Source organism: Argiope bruennichi, chromosome 6 (genome assembly GCF_947563725.1).
Source record: "Argiope bruennichi chromosome 6, qqArgBrue1.1, whole genome shotgun sequence".
Taxonomy (NCBI): domain Eukaryota; kingdom Metazoa; phylum Arthropoda; class Arachnida; order Araneae; family Araneidae; genus Argiope; species Argiope bruennichi.
The window spans coordinates 97623456-97642907 of record NC_079156.1 but is presented as its reverse complement, the minus strand read 5'-3'; the positions used below and the strand labels follow the sequence as shown (position 1 = coordinate 97642907).

The 19452-nt window shown below is 28.7% G+C and overlaps 2 protein-coding genes across 2 annotated transcripts; both read right to left on the bottom strand.

The window, feature by feature from the left end:
- Positions 1-6126: 6126 nt before the first annotated feature.
- LOC129973010 (PE-PGRS family protein PE_PGRS4-like) lies at positions 6127-11408 on the bottom strand. The gene is made up of 2 exons (XM_056087355.1): positions 11226-11408; positions 6127-6593 (listed from the first exon to the last, which is right to left on the bottom strand). Exons 1-2 carry the CDS (start codon positions 11235-11237, stop codon positions 6159-6161), a joined length of 447 nt encoding a protein of 148 aa, XP_055943330.1. The 5' UTR covers positions 11238-11408; the 3' UTR covers positions 6127-6158.
- A 2933-nt stretch (positions 11409-14341) lies between these two features.
- Positions 14342-19129, bottom strand: LOC129971136 (uncharacterized). Its single transcript, XM_056084630.1, has 2 exons — positions 19048-19129; positions 14342-14777 (listed from the first exon to the last, which is right to left on the bottom strand). The coding sequence occupies exons 1-2, from the start codon at positions 19057-19059 to the stop codon at positions 14355-14357; spliced, it is 435 nt and encodes a 144-aa protein (XP_055940605.1). The 5' UTR covers positions 19060-19129; the 3' UTR covers positions 14342-14354.
- Positions 19130-19452: the final 323 nt, after the last annotated feature.

Sequence of the window (19452 nt, the reverse complement as noted above, 5' to 3'; positions counted from 1 at the left end):
TATCTTACAGCACATCCAAGAGATATTTCCGATTCTACATTCTTATGCGATTTAGGACGATGTTTAAAAAAGGGGTTTTATGACCTCTAATAATTTGTTCTATGAATTCAGTGTCACTTGAATAATATAATAACGATAGACAATTGCAAGAGTATTAATAAAATAGTAGAGTTTTAATACAAATATTATCTGTTTTAATAAAGCATTTTTGGAATATCCATAAGCATTTTTGGTCCTATCAGCATTTTTATAATATAATGCTTTTTAATCGTCTTATCTTACATGAAACCAATTAGACAAAACTAGATCTTTGAAAAATTAACTACTAATGCAAAGTTATATAAGTGAATACAAGTAGTTGAAATATCGATATCTTCTAATAAACAAAAGTATTCTAATTTAAACAGGATATTGAATGATATCTCCTCTATATTTTTCAATATTCTGCATGCTGTACAATATGATGAATATATCATAATTATGCTCTAGGAAATCTTGTACTAATAGGAATAGATATAATTTAAAGAGAAAAAAAAGAATATTGATTGTACATTAAAGTGAAGTTCATTAAGTGGATAAATATTTCTGATATTAATAATTCTTATATCATGTCATTTGGTATTGCATTTCTATGATTCAAATAATAATTATAGCAATTTATATACCAAGCAATTTATATATTGCAGATACTTTGAAATATTTCTATAAAAATGTTTCAAAGAAATTTCTTAAGAAAGATACGGAAGATAGCAGACAGGAGTTCTTATTTTTTAAATTTATACATTATAAAAATATAAAAATATATAGTCAAAATTTAATTGTGCTCAAAAATTCAAAATGACCCGTTGGATTTGATATTGAAATTATCATTAGGGATTAAATTTGGGGAATTGTTTTCTTTAACCTTGGTTAATTGATTATTTTACATGCCGCAATTTTCAGTTGGCTGTCTGTCAAATAAAAATTAGGAAACATACAAGGTGATTATAATTAAAGTTACGATTTCAAATATAGATAATTTAAAATCTACTGGTCAGAATGACTTGATATTTTAGCAGAACAATTGTGAGGCAACGGAATTTTGTTTGGCGAAGGAAAAAAATAGTCTCAAAATGTACCGATAGATGGCGCTGTTAGGAGGAAAGACCAAAAATGGATTACATTTACATCCATTTTTGGATGTAAATGTAATTTTGGATCCGAGGAGATTTACATCTCCCCGGCTTTTGTATGAACAATAAGACAGCGACAAGGTACTGAACAAGTACATTCCTTTTGTCTTCATAGAGTACCGTTCAAATAGTGTATCGTTTAGAGTAATAACTGTTAAATTCTGTATTTTCTGAATTAGTCTTCCAAAAAATTCAATGCAGTATTGTTCCGTTTACTCCAAATTTGGTACTGCTGCCCAAATAGAATTTCGATGTTTCAGAAATGCTTTTGAATCTGCAGTTGAATTATCTGCATTAGGTTTTGACATCTTTATTCTATCATTATTTTTCCAAATATATTATTATGAATTTGTAATTAAAGAGAAATATTAATAAATCAGAAATTCGCTGTACAAAACTGGAGTAAAGGTTGATCGTCTGATTAAAATATGATAGAAACCTTATATAAAATTATATTTTTGTTTTTAAAAATAAAAATAAATTTAAAAATATAAATGTTTAAAAGCATATATATTTTTTTAAAACAAATTAATAATTCGTAATAATAACAATAACAGCAAATGTATTTTTCATAAATCAAGCATATTGAAAATTCTTAAGCAAGATAACATTTCTATTAAAAAAAAACGTTCAACAACAAAATAATTGTTTCATTCGAAAAGGGTCTAGATAATTAAAGTTATTTTCTTCTATTTGTTAAGAAAAAAAAACTTTAAAAACATAAGAGCATGATTGATGCTATACTTATGGCCTTGGCCCTTGGTACAAAGACCTATGTGACTCTAAGTGCAAGACAAGTTATATACAAAATGACTTCTACTAATAAACCCACTCTGAGAAGAGACATATGTAATATTTAAAATAGTGCTTAATGTTACAAATAAAAATTTTATTATAATTCAATAAAAGTATTTGATTTACCTTTGACAAATTATAGAAATGATTAATTGCAGAATTTTACTTCAGATCATCAGAAAATGCTTTCATTTATAGCTCGCCACAACTTTCTCCTTCAAACTTTCAAAATAGATGGAAAAATAGCATTTAGTATTACCTTTCATACAACTCAGTAAATATAGCTTAAAATTGATATTATTCAATTGAAGAGCGAAGGCCCTAGTTAAATAGGTCACAATGTATTTGTTTTTTATTGAAACTGTGTCTTTTAACTTAGCCAACATTAGTAGAAAAACAATCTTCATTTGAATAATGCACTTTACAATGAACAGAATGGATTCTTTTTTTTTTTTAAATAAGGTTTTAAAAATAACGTAAGTTATATATCTATCTGAATTTGAAATTTAAGAACATTAGAACATTTTACTGCGGAAGCCACTGTGATCAAGTAACACAAAAATTCAATTGAAAAATTTTCCAATCATTATTCAAGACGAACCAACAAATCATTTATGATGGCTAATCTTTAATATTTGCAGATATTTAATTGATGATGAATTGTTTTTACTCTACAATTGATGCCCTTAAGAAACGTCATTGAAACAGAAATAAATTAATACATATAGTTGAAATTGAAGCGAAATTTATATTATTAGCTTAGCTGTAGAAATACATTAAAATTTTAAAAACCTCGAATAATGATTTAAAAAATTGTTTTTTATAATTTTTTTTAAAAATTTATTTTGTTTCTATATAGTGAAGCTGCTGGTATCAGGTTTTAAGATTTCAAACTTTTTATTAGAATATTGTTACGAACCTATAATATTGCTACCCGGCACGAATAGAGTCATCGTAAGAAAGACCGTTGTACGATCGGTCCTGTACGTGCTGAGATCAATGAACTTAGAGCTTGGCGACAGACTTGGCGAGCATTTGGCGGCTTGGCGATAAATTTGGCGAGTTTGGCGACTAAATGGATAGTACCGGAAAGTTCGAGAACTTTCAAGATCCATCCACTAACAACCGAGATGCAGCCAGGTACGCCCTGATTGGTCAGAAGATTCTAGCCCCGCCTCCCGGAACTATAAAAGACGGGCACTCAGAAGCTACGAAGTTGTTGTTTTGCCAGGAAAAATTTTCAAAAAACCAGAGACCCAGTCTTCAAGAGACTAATGAACCAAATTAATAAGGAAATTGAAAAACTTAACAATAAAATCCAAAGCAATGAATTTATACACAAATTAATTAGTGTTAACACAGAAGACTGATCAATCTGGAAACTTGTCAAAACTTTTAAAAGTAAAAAACTAAAAATTCCGGCCCTTAAAGGCCCTGCTAGTATTGCAATAACTGATAAAGAAAAAGCAAACTGCCTGGCGGCTAGCCTTGAGAAACAATTTCAACTTAATGAATTGAGCAATTTCACCACAGAACATAATGTAAATAATACAGTCAAAGGCTTTCTCGACTCATTGCCACAAAAATTTATTGATATTACCCCTCCTTCAACTGATGAATTAAAGGATCCTATTAAAAAACTTAATATCAAAAAAGCCCCTGGCCTTGACAGTATTAACAACAAAATGTTAAAAACACTTCCGGACAATTACCTAAAATTTTTAATTAATATAATTCATAACATTCTCAAATTAGGATATTTTCCCATGTCATGGAAAACAGCTGCAGTTATCCCCATATTAAAACCAGGAAAAGACCCAACTGATCCCTGCAGTCATAGACCCATATCCCTACTCTCTTCTGTCAGCAAAATTGCTGAACAGATAATTCTCAATAGATTAAATAATTACCTAGAAGAACATAATATACTAACACCTGAACAATTTGGATTTCGCCGTAACCTATCTACAACCCACCAATTAATTAGAGCAGTAGAATTCATTGAGGAAGGTTTTGAAAATAAACAAAAAACTGCAGTGGTTTTCCTTGACATTCAGAAAGCTTTTGACAGAGTTTGGCAAGATGGTCTTATATACAAGCTAATTAATTACAACATACCCCCACACCTTATCAAAATTATAATTTCTTACCTCAGTTACAGATCCTTTAAAATCAAGATAAACAATGAATTTTCGGAAGTAAAACCTATTCTTGCAGGTGTACCTCAAGGATCTAAACTAGGGCCAATTTTATTTTCCTTGTTTATTAATGATATCCCCAAGCAATTTAACACTATGTTGTGCATGCACGCTGATGACACTGCAATACTAGCTAGAAACAAAAATCAAAATTTCATTACCATAGCTTTAAACCGACATATTAAATCTCTTGAGGACTGGTTCGTCGAATGGAAAATTGAAATAAATGCTAGTAAAACTGAAGCTATAGTTTTTAATAAAAATAACTGTAAAAAGAATTTCTCCCCAGTTAAAATTAAAAATCAAACTGTCCCGTGGTCTAAGGAATGCAAATATTTAGGTGTTATTCTAGATAGTAAATTAACTTGGAAACCCCACTTTATTTACACAGCTAAAAAGTTTCGAGACCTAACTCGTAAATTTTATCCCTTAATTTCTCGAAACTCCAAAACGAGTAGACAAAATAAAATGCTTATTTACTCTGCCTACTTGCGTCCAGTATTAACTTATGCCTGCCCTGTGTGGGGATATGCTGCCAAGACTAATCTTAGACTTATTGAACGCCAGCAAAATAACTTAATTAGTAATTTCTGCAATATGAAATACTACATGCCCAATACAAATATGTACTTATGCCTAGACTATCCCCCTCTTAAAAAATTCATTAAAAATCTAGCCACTAACTTCTTTAAAAACATGGATAAGAATGAAAATGAAGCAATAGCTAAAATCCCTAAATATAAACCATCTACAAACTCTAGAAGACCCCGTAATATACTACTTTAATTTATCTCAGCCCCTTAGTTTTTCTTCCTAAATTTTATTTTTTCAAACTCAAATTATACTGTATCTCAATAGCCAATTCTAGCTCACAAGCAGTAAAAACTTACTAAGCCCAACGGCAGCGTACCCCCCACCCCCCACCCTCACCCTAATATCAGACAATCACAATGAGTCCTGACACTCGTCATCTCCAAATTTCGTCGAAGACGGCCACGGCAAAGTATAGACAGCAAAGCACTGTAAAGTCTCTCCTTACCGGGGATAAGCCCCTGCCGGGGCTAGGCGCCCCGTCAACCCAACCATCAAGCTACGAAGTTGTTGTTGTGTGGATCGTCGTCGTGTCGTGTGTATCGGCGGAAATTGTGTGTGTGAGAGTGGTCGTAGTCGCCGACGAGTAAAAAGACTAGAGGATTAGCAAGCAAGCAAGCTGCTGAACTAATGAACTATTAGCAATTAAATGCGCTGAGTCATTACAATTGATTAGCGGTATTTGTAGTAGAAGAAAAATTTTGTAACAATATATATTATATGGATGTTATTTAATAACCAAATATATCCTGCTATTTTAAGGGAATATTGGTATCAGTTTATAAAATTGGAACACTAAATAATAATTAATATAACAATTTTGCATATAACTGCAATGTTTGTTTTGAGAAATGTTTGCACCTATTCCTAATATATATTCCTAATGTAGAATGGCAATAGTAAAAAAAAAAAAAAACTATTTTGGGGAGAGGGATATTAAATCGGAATAGATTTTAGATCGGCTGATTTTAAATAATGATTTTTTTCTTTTTTTGTTAAGGAAGTATTTGTTAAAAACTCGGTAATACTTCTACTTTCTTCATATTAAAAGAGAATAGATAAAGAAAAATATATTGGAAAAAATGATGAAAGATTAAGAAACAAAGTTATTCAAAAAAGTTTCCACCTAAACAATGCAAAAGTGAATCGCAAATAATGGAAAAAAATTATCCAGATATACTTAAAAAAATAATATCTAGTTATTACAAATCAAAATAAATCTATACATTTTATTCAAGTTTTGTTCATTTCATTCTGAATGTGATTATTTAAACAAAAATCAATCTATAGTTTTCTTCACTGAAAACTGACTTTAAAAAAATCGATTCTTCCTATTTCCAGAATTTGAAAAAAAATCTAAGATAAAACACTTGAAATAATTTATTTATTTATTATCTAAGAATTATATATTAATGTAATATTGTCCAATGGGAGCAGCTTCATCTTTCACGATACCAGCTGGAGCACCAATAGTGGCTGCGCTTCCATAATCACCGATTCGGCTTCCTCCTGTAAGTCCATGTCCAGGATATCCGACAAGGCCTTCTACTCCAAGGTCACCACTTGTGTAGCTACGGATTCCTCTTCCTCCAATAGCTGTTTGTCCAGCATATCCGACAGAGCCTGCTCCTACAGGGGCGCTACTTGCATAATCGACGATTCTTCTATTGCCGATGACTCCACTTTCAGCATATCCGAAAGGGGCTGAATCAACTGGGACAATAGATCCCCTTTCACCTACACCGTAGGCTCCGTACGCTATTCCGTGTGAGCCCAATCCTGCTGTTCCGATCGCAGAAGCATAGGTAACAATGAAAGCAGCACACAAGATAATAACCTGGAGAGAAATTGTGTATAATTAGATGATTGTATATTCATATAAAGAAGAACGAAGTAAATAAAGAGTTTAAGAAATTCATATAAAGAAGAAAGAAGTAAATAAAGAGTTTAAGAAATTCATATAAAGAAGAAAGAAGTAAATAAAGAGTTTAAGAAATTCATATAAAGAAGAAAGAAGTAAATAAAGAGTTTAAGAAATTCATATAAAGAAGAAAGAAGTAAATAAAGAGTTTAAGAAATTCATATAAAGAAGAAAGAAGTAAATAAAGAGTTTAAGAAATTCATATAAAGAAGAAAGAAGTAAATAAAGAGTTTAAGAAATTCATATAAAGAAGAAAGAAGTAAATAAAGAGTTTAAGAAATTCATATAAAGAAGAAAGAAGTAAATAAAGAGTTTAAGAAATTCATATAAAGAAGAAAGAAGTAAATAAAGAGTTTAAGAAATTCATATAAAGAAGAAAGAAGTAAATAAAGAGTTTAAGAAATTCATATAAAGAAGAAAGAAGTAAATAAAGAGTTTAAGAAATTCATATAAAGAAGAAAGAAGTAAATAAAGAGTTTAAGAAGTGTTTAATTTAATTTCATGAACCAACTATTTGAACCGACGTGAAAAATATTTTGATATAGACTTTGTAATTTCAACTACAGTCAGATGTCGAGGTTGTCATCTTAGCCCACATCCTCTTCCGAACCTCCAAGTCCATCTAGCCGGAGAACTTTCGATTTCAAAAACATCAGATTTATTGAACAAATATCAAATGAACGATGTATGTTCATGTGTATTAAGAATCATGTTTTGAACCATAATATCTCCGGTGGGGAAATTAAAATCTTATCACTACAACTTCTTTTCACAATTTTTAGAAAATTGAAAAAGAATATTTCGGATATTCCGCTGATGCAAGTAGATAATTTAACTAATAATAATAAAGGAGAGAATTAACATAAGTTCCAAAATAAAAAAAAAGAAAGCATTCATGAATTAAGGAGGTATATAATTTGTTTCTTTTCATGTCCTTAAAATCTATCATCCTCCTCATTAATATTTTATTCTGATTTTTTTTATCAACTAGTATTCTAATTACACATATGTGCACTTTGATACGTTAATATGCTAGTGAAGTTTACATTGTTCTTAGATTTCACTATTTATTAATAATTTATTAGCCAAATTGTCTTCCGGCGCCATAAAACCAAAATTAAGAGATCGACCATCCTTTTTAACGAGTTTCATTCTCTAGATTCATTCTATTGATTATTGATTTAATTGTTTTGTGATAGAAATTTTGAGTAAGCAACTGATATAAATAACAGATTTTCTAAATACAAAACCATTTAATTTTTTTACAATCATATCATTACCAATCAGTTTTTAGGTTACTAAAATATTATCATCAAAATCTTTTACAAGGAGGTCGTATTCATCTTCTATTTTGTGAAATATTATTTGAAAAAACTACTATAATCTTAAAATATCTGGCTCCAGAATTTTGATAAATTTCCATTTTTTAAACCAAACAGAGCCTGCAAAAATCTATTTTTGAAATTCCATCTATTTCTCATACAAGAAATATGTTAAAAGAAGGTTTAAAAACTCATATTTTTCGTCAATGTCAGAAAAATAATATTTAAAAGAAATTTTGTGTGGTGCCTTTCTATTTTTAAGGTCTCGAGATACTCCCCCCCCCCCAAAAAAAAAAAAAAAACTACAAACCGTCACAAAGTTGATGATTGGCAACTAGACGTTGGCAATCTTGGTATTGTCTGAAATACCAAGTCTGTCTTGGTATAATCTGAAAATTGTGACCCGGGAATGCAACCAACTTGGCGTCATCAGGAAATCACCAAATAAACTCATTATGTTGTCGGAATTACCAAACAAAATCACAAAAGAAAACCCCAAGAAATCCATTCATTTGACAAAATTTTGTCATTTTACGTATATTAGACCTTGGTGATCATAGTGCAATCTGAAAATCACCAGGTAAATCTTAGACTGTGAAAATGAGCAAGCACTTTTAGTATGTTAAAACTGAAGATTTGTCAAACGCTCAATAAAAAAAATATTAACTATCACAAGAAGGTTACAAAAGAAAGTAGCAGTTCAAGTTAATTTTACTAATAATTTCTTTTACAATAGCTGTATCGTGGCTGGTTCTTGAGTGCTTTGAAAAAATAGGCAAATAGAACACTTAACAAATTTATTGCAGATTCGTTCGAGTTACTCTGCTCAGTAACTCCTTCTCCTCCAAGAGCCAACACTCGAATGACATCACTCTTTTAATTACGCTCGCGCTAGTGGTCTAGCGCCATCTATGAACGTTTATTTCCTAACGCTTCAAAATCCAATCACTACAAGCTGGCATCAAAAATCGCGTCATAGCTTTATTATATCAACAACTGAATTATTATTTCGACTTTAATATATATATCTGCCAAATGACTTGTATTATGTTTAGCTTCTTTTATAGTCAAAAATGCAGTGTATTTGTAACACTTAAATTTGAGCAATGGATTCAAAATTTCATATATATTGAACATTTTATTGTCAAGAAAATATACTAAACTTCTATTAGCCCTTTCACTACTGATCCGGCCCAACCGGCAGTTTAAATTCTATCTTCAAAGGCCAGTTTCTGTTTCAAACCAGGGGTGCAGAATGTAAAACGAGTTATTACCATGAATATTCTCGTTTTACATCCTGCACACCTCGTGTGAAATAGAAACCAGTTCACTAGGATAAAATTCGCACAGCCGGTTGAGCCGGATCAGTAGCGAAAGAGCTAGGTAACCGGCTGTATTTCTGAATATGATGCATAAACATGCAAATGCCAGACCAATACAGTAAAACCTTTAATAAATCTGGTACAAAATGTGATACAAATCTACAATTTAGGAGATAAAACTAAATGTCATATCTGACTTTCTTAGCATGTAGTGCTCTTGAGTTATTCCGATCGTGCAGTATCATAAAGCATGCAAATGAACCGATAGACAGCAGACTTACGATATTACATTACGATATTGCATAAATTGCATCAAGCCTTTTAATAAAATATAATTTCCATGATAACATTAAAATATTAAATTTCACTTCCTTTTTTACACTTTAAGTTGTACTCTATTTCTGAATAACTGCTTTTACAGTAATTCCAAAATGGATTTTTAGCAGATGGAGATTTGTCAAAATTTTATGTAGAAAAATAGTTTATCTATCTATTGACATTTTCAGCATTTTTAACATGTGCGCATTTCATATACGAAGAAAATTTTAAGAAATGATGATTGCTAATTTTAACATTTGAAACATCCGGAATAAGTTTATGTTAAACAAGTACATTTATAGTACAAAATACTTTAATATTATAATTTCCAAATTGAATTTATTTATTTTCTCCCTTAAAAATAACAATTTTGAAACGAACAATTATATGCTCAAATATTTCGATTTTTCTTATTTACTAGTATCCCCATACTAATAAATATACTTATATATACAAAATAAATATACTTGCACAAAAAACTGTTTCTCTTTGACTTTCAATTCTTTTATGATTATTTTTATATCGGTTTATCATTTGTTATTAACTTTTTTTCTTTTTAAAATTACGGTGTTTTCTCTCTGTACAATTACAGCACTTTTCTTTGCACATTTTGTATATGAGGAAATGAAAAATTAGAATTGCTTAAGATTAAACTGTCTGAAATAAGTTTATGCTAGACATATACATTTATACTACAAAATTTTAAATGCATTTATCTACTTATGAGAAAAGAATTTTTGTGGAAGTTGCTTAATATGTATTAAATGAAACATGTTAATTAATTAAATGGTAAATGTTATTTAGTTAGTATAAGCTAGTCAAATGTTAATTACAAATGAGCCATTATATGTATTTTTAAAAAGCATATACTAAATAAAAAATGTTAGATATGTTAAATAGTAAATTTTATTCAAATAGTGCATGTTAAATTATAACAAATAATTTTATGTTATACACGTAAATTCAAACTACAAAATGATTTATTTTAATATTATTATTTCCACAAAGCAATTTTTAATCTCTTCTTTATAAATTATATCTTTTCCTTCTTTACATTCAATGAATTTTGTCTATAAACTGAATTAAAAAAGAACAGATTTTAAAAAATATATTTTACTTTAGCTTTTTATTATTTACCGACAAAAATGTCCATTTATTTTTTAAATATAAAATAAATGCGCTGTTATAAAAATTATCTAATTCATCAGTAATACATTTTCTGATCTTCTGATTATTAAAATAAAACCAAATTCAAGTCACAAAAGATTAAATTATCAAAATAAATCAGTGAAATTCTATATATCTCTTAACATTATTATCAATTATATATTAATATCAATCATCAATATTATTCTGTACTTAATATAAAATAACAAATAGGTAATATAAAATAATAAATATAGAATCAGTTGCAAGCAATCTGATTTTATCATTCATAACTTGGAAACATATTAATACACATAAATATGCTAAAATATATCATAATGATAAATACAATAATACATACATAAATTAAATAATATAATTCTTAAATAGAAAGCAATTGCATCTCAAAAGCTACTAGAAAACATTAAAACCATACTTGCTTTTGAAAACATGTTGATGGTTATCACTATTGCCAATCCCCAGTTGCAAATACTTTCATAATTCACCGATTATTACTTTTATATTAACAAAAAAGAAAAAGAAACTTGAATTTTTGGTTTTTCTTTATGTAATCAGGTAACAAATTAAAGATAATTATGTTTACTGAAAGAATATGACTTAGTATAAACTGACCTTACGGACGAAAGAACAGTTGTAACAACAAGTTTCAATTTCAAAGCTTTAGCATCTAGATATCTAATATCTAGACACCTAACGATTAATATATTCAAATCGATACTTAACAATTCACATCAGGTTTGGTCGAAAGTTGTTTTACCTAAACAAGTCTGATGTCACGGCAGGTCACCCAGTTTCTCCCAAGTTTAAAGTTTCACCGTTTCGAATCATTTGCATTCAAGGTTTTCAAAGCATTTATTCATTTATTTAATTGTTAATTATAAAGTTTATTTGGTCATCTATCTCATTTTATCATAGAAAATAACAGGCTGATGTAACTTTAAATTGGCATGACATAAGAAGTAAGGACAATTGAATTCTGATATGATTTCGATAAAAATGGTTATAGAAAAACTTGAAATTCTTCATTTGAATCCTGAAAGTTAATATGATGAATTCAAAATTCTTCCAGCAATTATTTGGATTATTCAAAACTACTTCGCCAGTTCGAGATATTTTTGTTCATAATAAATGTTGGAACAGAAATATTTTCTGGAGAGGGTTATATTTCTGGCAATTTGCTGCTAAAGTTTATTAAACGAAACAAGTTCAAAATTTCAGGAAGTGAAATTGCTGGATTTCAAACTGTTCTTCTGTTTGAAATTTTTATCAGTTCAGAAAAGATTTGTAATGTTAGAATAGCATTTTCGGTGAAATAATACGTCTTTCAAAATTTAAATTGACATTCATACCGTTTAAATTTAATTAAAAAAACGATTTTTCATGCATTACTGCATCGAAGTAATTAGCAAATTTATTTGAATACTTATGAAAACATTTAAAATACTCAAACATTTAAAATAATTTAACCTTTTTACAGTTAAATAATTTTTGACAAAATGGTTGAGAAACTCGAAAATGAATAAAAATGCCACAAGAATCGAATATGTTTTAATCGTAAACTCATTTTTTCCTTGAAATAAAACCATTTATTACATAATTTAAAATTAAATAACTGCTTTTCTTAATTATCAGTGTAATAAAAGGCAGAAGGCAATTTAAATAGCAAAATATGTATTTCAGAGTATTGAAATATAGAATATTCGAAAAATGTTGAGATAATTTTAGTAGCATTATGATGTCATGAGACTTGACCCTATTAAGACGGTTTATACACGCAATGAAAAGAATAAGTGTAAGGCTATTAAAAAAAACAGCTTTAATATCTGTAACAAACTGACGCTTAAAAATATTGTTATCAGAAATCATGGAAATTGTGTTATGCACAAAATTTTAATTGAAAAGAAGCTTGAAAGAAAATTTTCTGCGAACAAGGTGGTTCAAAAAAGCGGCTATTATTTAATATATCTTTGCAATCATCTGCTTTTAATGACCAGTAGATTCGACCATTTTATTTTGTTCATTAATATAGTAAACCACATTTTATTTAGAAGTATAAATAGTTTATTTTTATATATTTATTTTCAAAAATATATTTATAGTTTAAAAATTTGGCAACATCTTAAATCAATTGAATATAGGACATTATATGAAAAATCTAAACGAAAGTTTAAATTCATTTTAACATTCATTTCAAATCACAGTGGAAGGGAACGAGAACAAAAGCTTAACAATAAAAAAAAATGAAAACAATATTTAAGTGTAAAAAAAATCATGATTCAAGAAAATCTACAAAAAAAAAATAATAATAATCTTAAAACAGAGGGAAAACATTCAATTTAAATATTTATGAAAAACTAAGGGTCCTCAATCTGCTCAGTTTTGTTTGCCAAACCCGATGTTGTCCGATACTGCACGCGATATTCGTCGGTTCCAGTTTGCAAGTTATAAAACTCCACCCAACATTCGTTCAATGCTGCACGCTTAATTATTCAATGATCAGAACATACATATTCTGGTCGGCCTACTTTCGATTCAAAGCTCAAAGCCCCATAGTGAGAACACTCTTTGCCTATATGTCCAATATCTAAATATTGAATAAATTCTTCACATTTAGCCACCAGTATAGCAGCTTCACGATTAACTTTTCTTTTCACATTGCCAGATTGCAACTGAATCTTTTTTCATATTCTTTTATTTTTTTAATATACCTAGACACCTTATTAAAATTTAAAAAAACAATGAAGGGTTAACACGCGTATTGCTTAGATATTTAGATACTTGGTATCGGAGACACGAAAAAGGTTCGCTACTCAAAAAAGGTAAGCACACTGGAAAGTTATTCATAAGTGTTGTTACAAATGTTGTATCTAAAAGAAGAATTGGCAAAAAAATGTTTTAAACTCATTTGCTGTCAATTAAAGCTTTACTTCTCCTTTTTTGTCACCATTTCATGATCGTGTACGATAAAAATATTTACTATAAAGTAATAATAATTTTTATTAAATATTTCAAACAATACTGGTAAAACAAACCTCAAATGTCATGGATTAGATGACTCGCTATCTACCAATCATAAAGGGAATAAAACGCAATGTTTACATAATATTTTTACGTAACAAAAAGATAAATTTATGTGACATTCAATGGAAAATATTGTTGATAATCTTATTTTAAAATATAGTTTACAGCTTCTTAAATTAAATTTATATCACTGAAAAGACAATTTCTTGCATTTGAAGACAGCAAACCATTCAGTTTTAAAACTGGTTATTTGCGGAAATTATCGGAAGAAATGCTGAAAATTCGCAAATTTTCGTTTAATTAAAGTTTTGAGGAAAAAAAACTCTTACCGAGTTGCTCAATATCCAAATTATATTTGAATCAAGTTTGGTAATTGAAGATCAAATAATTTCCTCTGTAGAGTATCAATCAGATACCTGCACACAGTCAGACAGACAAACATTCACATTCATTATAAATATTTTATTGATTTCCACATTAAAAATGATACATGAAGAATAATTAGTTTGGTACTAACAAACTAATTACTAATAGATTTTCTCAATGGAAGAAGCTCCTTTTATGATACCATTTGGAGCACCGAAGGTGCTTTCAATGCCAATTCCATAACCTCGGGTTCCACTACCTCCGATAGCTCCTTGTCCAGAATATCCGACAGGGCCTGCAGCAATAAGGGCACCATTTCCATAGCCATAGCTACTTCTGCTGTTAATGGCTGGGTGACCTAGATATCCGACGGGATCTGAAAGAACTGAGGCGCCAATTCCATATCCATCGATTCGTCTATTGCCGTAGATTCCATTACCAGCATATACAACTGGAACAGAAGGGGAAACTCTTCCTCTTCCAGCGATACCATAGATTCCTGGTGCAATATTAGGTGATCCAAAACTTGATGACCCGATTAAAGAAGCACAAGCAATTGTCAATGCAGTGCACAAGATAATGACCTATAGTGAAGACAAAACAAATTATTAAATCATGCTTTATAATGATATTATAAAAAAGAGGTATTGAAGAAGTATCATTAAAAACGCTGGGAAATATTTTAGAAATTCGAATGCTGAAATTGTCAAAAATGAGCAAAAAGGGGGGGGGGGGCTTAGAAATTCGAATACTGAATTCTAAATGATGAAAAAATAAAGGCATTACATTGCTAAATTGTTGTCAATAAAAATGTTTTCCCTATATACTACAACTTTTTCAGAAGTAGTGCGCATGACTGAAAACAGATTTTAGACAATCACTTCAAAAGACTTATATGGGATAGATGGTACCGTAGATATGTTAATAGGAAATACATAAAGTGAATGATGATGCAATATAAAATAATTTTATTTAATATTACTGAAGTCGGAGGCTTACATTCTTCTTTTAAGTGATATTTTTCTTGTTCATGTTAAGCTTGTGGTTACTTTTTCAGTGTTATCTTCGATATAAGGCACGATTGATTTTACTGCATATTTATTTATTATATTAAACTTTTTACGTGAAGAACTGTAATGCTGCTAATGCTTTACTTGATAATGACGAACAATCGTTAAGGAATATAGACCTTTGACTTGAATCGAACATTTTTATTAAATTATGCGATTCGTTGGACGTTAACTATTCATAGACTTCGTTATATGGATATTAACTATTCGTAGACAGTTATTCGGATGTTAAATATTCGTTATAGTTAAATGATGTGTATTGAAAATTGAGGCTTCTTGCCTTTCAATTACTAAGTTCAATATTTGATTCCGTGTTCCTATTTTTCTGTAAATAATATGAATTAAATTTTACCAATATACTCCGTTTCTGCTCGGAGTAGCTGTATTCAAATGCAAAGAAATTAATATTCTACACAGTCGGACTTTAATAAAATTGGCTCAAAATGTGATACAGCTTTAATAATGGCAATAAAAATATTAGCTCAATTTTATCGATTTGGTCCTTCTACTTTTTGAGTTACCGTGAACACATGCATGAAAACGACAACCTCAGCGTCGAAATATTTCATTTAAAATAAAGTTGAAATCTACTACGAAATTTCGCTTGTCTGAATTGCTTCGTTTATAGTTAGTCGCAAATACATACGTATTCTAAATCTACTTTTTAATTAAACTCAGGAAACTTTAAAATATGAAGATTCATCAAAATCTCTACATCTTATGCTTTTAATAATACATTGCTCTTTCTTTAGAGAATTTGCTGTAAAAAAAAAATTATAAGTAACTTGGATCTTCAAAGCACTAGAAATAGGTTTATTCTATAGATTTACGTATATATATATATATATACGCTGTTATAAGAAGATTTCGTCCTATAAAAACGTAAGAAAAGAGTTTCGTTTATCTGATTATCAAAATTACGATAAATCCTAAAAAGGAAATATGAATTTACAGAAATCTATTTTATCGATTTCAGAGCTGTTAGAATTCTTTTCAAATTTTCTAAATCCCAACAAACACTCAAAAAATGAAAAAAAAAAAATTAATTTGAAATCATATCATCCAATTCTGATATTATTGATATAGGAGACAAGATGGATTTACGGTGGTTAAAATTTCCAACGATTAAAAATTTTATGTATCTAGGAATTTATGTCTTTTTTTAGCAAAATATTTTTAAGTTTCAATTTTTCATGGTCATATAACTGATACTATATTAGAAATCTTATCCTCTGTTCAATATGTATTTCCTCAACATGCTCAACATTTTTGTCATCTGCTTTAAAATGTGATTTTAAATTTTAAATGACAGTGATAAGATTTCAACTAATACACCACTTTTTTGCCGAAACCAAACATGTTTTTAAAAATTATGAATGAAAAAAAAAATAAATCGTTCAGCACTGAAGAATTATGTGTTCTACAGTCCTGTTTTTTTTTTTTTTTTTAACTCAATAATCTCTCAAAGGAATACCATTTCTGTATAATGAGTCGCAGATTTCTTTGTATCATTATATAATTTCAGTTTTCAATTTTACTTTCAAAGCGATTTAAATAAATGTGCTGTTCGCTTCAGTATCCCAAAATTACCACTTCATTTTACCACTCTAATTGCCGAGATACGAAAGGATAAGCACATTTCAGGAATTCTTCGATCATGCTTCCCGCTCTATTAGATATTTTTTTCATTACATTTTTTTCCCACATGTATGTGAGTGTGGTATCTTCTCTTACCACACTATTTTCAATTTAACTCAAAATAGGGAATTGATTTCTTATATGGCTATTTCAAATGGCAAATAGCTTTCATGAGTGTCACGAAGAATATTCTACGTAATATCATAAAATGTGAGGAAGATTATCTACTTTTGTTAATGCTGTTAAGATTATCTACTTAAGTTATCAAAAAAATTCAATAACTAAAAAGTTTTTTGACAGAACAATTATTATTATTTTGTAAAACAGTGAATTATCAAATTTTAAGAACATAAATATTCAATCTATATATTATAATGTAATGTTTAAGCCCCTTTCAGTAAATAAAAATTATTCTAAATTATTTTATTGCGAATTAGTACTTTTAACAGCAATATATTCAAGTTACCCGCAATTTTTACACTTCCCAAGTTCATGAATAATCCGAATTATCCTTATTGTTAAATGTAAACATCCCTCCTTTTATCTCTCCTGACATATTTTGACTAAATAGACACATCCTAAATCATACACAAACACGCGGAGCACTTTCGAATTTGAGAACGAATAGTAAAAAATAATTATTTATTTTGTTTCAGTAAATGAATATACTTCTGAAAAAATTATAAATTTTATACTATTTATCGATATTTAGTAAATTATTCTTGCATTCTAACTTATAATCTGAAAAAAAAGTTTCAATTATAAAGATTACATTTTATACAATCCATCGATCCAATAATTCATATTCAGTAAAATATTCTTGACAATCTAACTTATAAATTGGAAAAACGTTTCAATTATAAAGGTTAAATTTTAGACAATCCATTGATCCAATACTACATATTCAGTAAAATATTCTTGACATTCTAACTTATAAATTAAAAAAAAAAGTTTTAATTTTTCTACTATATCTGACCAAGTTATGAGGAATATTATTTAGGGCAATCAACGATTTTATTATTTTAGGTCAATCAGATTAGGGAAAACTCCGGTCAACGATTAGCGTATCTTCTAACAAACGGTAAATGTAACGGTATAAAATCGCGTGTTTTTATAAATATTCAAATTTTTTATAACTCGAATTAGTTTTTATCGCAAAAGACGGAAAGTTTTTTTAATTTATGTCTCAAGAATATTTTACTGAAATCGTCTCATAGGACCCAAAATCTGTATTAAAAAATTGGAATTCTCTAATTCATCAGAATATTTATTGATACAAATTGCATAAAATTTAATTAATTTCTTCATTTGGACATATATTTATTATATATATCCATATTGTTAACAGTTCAAAAATTAACTATTGAACCCGCTCTGATTAATGTAGATATCATGTGTATATTAAACCATGTTTACCTTAAATAACACTGAATTAGTGAATTATAATACAGATATTTTAAACTCACATAAACCATTTTATTGTATTTATTTTTCCAGAAAATATCATTTCATATTTATTTTGATTCATACAGACACATGCTAAAAATTAAACTTTTCTAGATTTGATTTGCAGTAAGAATTAACTTCTTAATCTTTTCATTTGAACTTTTGTCTGCGTTAAAGCAGCAAGTTGATAAAAGCTAATTTTTTCATGCAAGCTTAACGCACTCATACAGGTTTAATTGCATTGTAATTTTATGTTATATATTGCAAAGAATTGTGCCTAAAATATCTTTAAAATTAATTAGAAAATTAAAAATAAATAACAGCGCAGAATAATAGATATAATTGAAAAGATATATATTTTTTAAATTTTAAGATGATGCAATTGTTATTTTTGAAAGTTATCATGGAAAAACATCAAACACTTTTCAAGTTTTTAATTAAATTTCTGATGATTTTTTAAAAATCTCTCTGAGGAGTACATTTTTTATCCCTAAAGGATGTATGCACCAAGTTTGGTAATTTTTGTCGAACATTCTAACAATGTAGAGTATACATACACACGCATATAAACAAAGACGCACAATCATTTTAATTACAATTAGAGATTAATATATAAGCTTATTTCAATTATATTCATTTAATTTTTTAAATAACAAAAAAATATTCAGAAATTGTTAGAATAACTTTAAAGTATACATACTTTTGTAAGCATATTTATGGTTGTAACTGTTGTTCAGCACCAATTGTAAATAGTTTCCGATATCGATTTGGATTGCTTTTATACTAACGGAACCAAGAAAATGCCCTCGTTTTTGTCTTTTATTATCCCAGAAGAAAGTAATCCAAATAAGCTCAAGTTTAAGAAAATTAAAGTGTAAGAACACGCCACAGTATTATTTTAAACTGTCCTTCCAAAAATAATTTCAAAACAATAAACAACCATTTCAAAGCTTAAATGTCTGGGTTATATTAAAGCATATATTTTTATGTCTATAGTTGAAACTGACAACAAATTTTTCCGAAGGCTGTTTATTTAAAAGTGTTTAATGTCGCGCCAGGTCACCCACTTTTCCTTTAAACTACTTTCATCGGTTTGCATTGAAGG